This window comes from Talpa europaea (genome assembly GCF_964194135.1).
Source record: "Talpa europaea genome assembly, chromosome: 9".
NCBI lineage: Eukaryota > Metazoa > Chordata > Mammalia > Eulipotyphla > Talpidae > Talpa > Talpa europaea.
The window spans coordinates 107,149,676-107,152,755 of record NC_140076.1 but is presented as its reverse complement, the minus strand read 5'-3'; the positions used below and the strand labels follow the sequence as shown (position 1 = coordinate 107,152,755).

At 52.8% G+C, this 3,080-nt stretch overlaps 1 protein-coding gene across 1 annotated transcript; it reads left to right on the top strand.

The window, feature by feature from the left end:
- Positions 1 to 861: 861 nt before the first annotated feature.
- Positions 862 to 2,361, top strand: KCNA2 (potassium voltage-gated channel subfamily A member 2; the record flags this gene model as incomplete). The annotated part of the gene is made up of 1 exon (XM_084243783.1): positions 862 to 2,361. One exon carries the CDS (start codon positions 862 to 864, stop codon positions 2,359 to 2,361), a length of 1,500 nt encoding a protein of 499 aa, XP_084099909.1.
- Positions 2,362 to 3,080: the final 719 nt, after the last annotated feature.

Sequence of the window (3,080 nt, the reverse complement as noted above, 5' to 3'; positions counted from 1 at the left end):
CCAAAGGCTCCAGACTGAAGCTCGGTTGTCATCAAGTCCTGTGTAGCCCTGACCAGGCACCCCACTGGCCGTGGAGCCCAGCCCAGCCCTGGAACTCACCTCCAGGACCCGGAGCCTGCCCTCCTGCCCAGAATGACTCACCATTATTTCTAGCTCGAGTGTGAAGACGTGATGGAGAGTCGGGCTGCCTGTTTGTGCATCTAGGACTCCCGCAGTCTCTGATCAGCTCTGCAAGGAAGAGAGCTTCAGATCCCTGCCTTGCCAGGTAAATCGATCTATTATTTAATAACAGCTCTGTGTAGAGTCCCAGGGTGGGGACAATGAGGAAGACCCAAGCCCGAGATCTGCCTCAGCGAATACTTTCCAGGGTGCAGGTACCTGCAAGGCATTAATTAGCCCACTGCCTGGGAGAGGGCTCTCTCCTCGCCTCTAGTCTGCAGTTATCTCCACGCAGCCTGGGCCACGAGAGGGGGCCCGTACCAGCCACCTTTCGCCAGTGCAGGGCATCCCGTAGCTTTCCTGGGAGACAATCACTTGCTCCCCTTGGATCCCCAGCCAGGTTAGAGGTGAAAGTAAACCCTGCTCTTTGATGACGGTGGCGGCGACCACGCTTCTTGGCTGAGAGACAAAAAGCGGCCGCCCAGGTCCGGTTGCTGTGGCCGAGTGGTCTCATGTCCTTAACTGCCTCTGTCTTTCAGCCGAGCGAGGCTGTCTCTCCGGCTCTCAGGGAGCCCTGTGGGCTCTCCTGCCAGAGCCCGGGCCAATGCTTCTGTGTTTCCCGGGAAGGCTAGCTGCACCCTGAACTCCCTGCCACCAGGCAGCTGGAAGGCATAGCGTGAGGTGCTTCTCTCAGCCCCCATTATGACAGTGGCCACCGGAGACCCAACAGACGAGGCTGCTGCCCTCCCAGGGCACCCGCAGGACACCTATGACCCCGAGGCCGACCACGAGTGCTGTGAGCGGGTAGTGATCAACATCTCGGGGCTGCGGTTCGAGACCCAGCTAAAGACCTTAGCCCAGTTTCCAGAGACCCTCTTAGGGGACCCCAAGAAGCGGATGAGATACTTTGACCCCCTCCGAAATGAGTACTTTTTCGATCGGAACCGCCCCAGCTTTGATGCCATTTTGTACTACTACCAGTCCGGGGGCCGGTTGAGGCGCCCCGTGAATGTGCCCTTAGATATATTCTCTGAAGAAATTCGGTTTTACGAGCTGGGGGAAGAAGCGATGGAGATGTTTCGAGAAGACGAAGGCTACATCAAAGAGGAAGAGCGTCCTCTGCCCGAAAATGAGTTCCAGAGACAGGTGTGGCTTCTCTTTGAATACCCGGAGAGCTCGGGGCCTGCCAGGATTATAGCGATTGTGTCGGTCATGGTCATCTTGATCTCCATCGTCAGCTTCTGCCTGGAGACGCTGCCCATATTCCGGGATGAGAATGAAGACATGCATGGTGGTGGGGTGACCTTCCACACCTATTCCAACAGCACCATCGGGTACCAGCAGTCCACGTCCTTCACCGACCCTTTCTTCATCGTAGAGACCCTCTGCATCATCTGGTTCTCCTTTGAGTTCTTGGTGAGATTCTTCGCCTGCCCCAGCAAAGCCGGCTTCTTCACCAACATCATGAACATCATTGACATTGTGGCCATCATCCCCTACTTCATCACCCTGGGGACCGAGCTGGCGGAGAAGCCGGAGGATGCCCAGCAGGGCCAGCAGGCCATGTCACTGGCCATCCTCCGTGTCATCCGGTTGGTAAGAGTCTTTCGGATTTTCAAGCTGTCCAGACACTCCAAAGGTCTCCAGATTCTAGGTCAGACCCTCAAAGCCAGCATGAGAGAGTTGGGCCTCCTGATATTCTTCCTCTTCATCGGGGTCATTCTTTTCTCTAGTGCTGTCTATTTCGCAGAGGCCGATGAGCGAGAGTCCCAGTTCCCCAGCATCCCGGATGCCTTCTGGTGGGCAGTCGTCTCCATGACAACTGTAGGCTATGGAGACATGGTTCCGACTACCATTGGGGGAAAGATCGTGGGTTCCCTGTGTGCAATTGCAGGTGTGTTAACCATTGCCTTACCGGTCCCCGTCATTGTGTCCAATTTCAACTACTTCTACCACCGTGAGACAGAGGGAGAGGAGCAGGCCCAGTACTTGCAAGTGACGAGCTGTCCAAAGATCCCATCCTCCCCCGACCTAAAGAAAAGTAGAAGTGCCTCTACCATTAGTAAGTCTGATTACATGGAGATCCAGGAGGGGGTAAACAACAGTAATGAGGACTTTAGAGAGGAAAACTTGAAAACAGCCAACTGCACTTTGGCTAATACAAACTATGTGAATATTACCAAAATGTTAACTGATGTCTGACTGAAACCTACTCACATGCTCACAGCTCAATGGAACTAATGCAGACATTGCATAATAGCCTGCATTGTAGTCAGTGTGTTCTACAGTGTGTCTCTGGTTCTGCATGGAAAGCAATAGTCGTGCAAGTGACTTTTGATCTTTTGATTTTTGATTTAGAACACAGAATATCTATCCATGGCTTTCATGCAAATCATCACCGGGCTTATGGGTTTCCAAAGATGGGCGTCACCTATGGAGCCAGGCTTTCAGAAAGACACATTGAGGCCACCTCACATCAAATACCTACCCTGCCACATCCTTCCTAATTAAACACGCACAGCACCCAGGAGATGCGTCCCGCCTCCACTACCCCATTTGAACCCACCCCCTCCCCCACTACCTTTCACAGAGGAAAACCATGGTGGCTTAACTTTAAAGTTCTGGTAATGATTCAAAAGGTCGTCCCCATTTTTTTTTTGCATTGACAAGAACACACAGTCCTGTGTGTTGAAATTACTTTCTGTGTCACAGGCTAGGGTTTGTGAATTGCAGTTGCCAAGTAGATACTCCGGAGGCTTGTGTTTCATAACGGAAAATGCTGCATTTGGTTTTTTCTCTGCAGTGTCAATGTGAGGGAAGCCCAGGGGAGGGACAGTTAGTAGGACCGAATGTGAGTTGTCAAGTTTCACATTTGCTCCCTTAGGCCTGTGGGGAGAAGCTAACCAACCAAGGGACCTCTC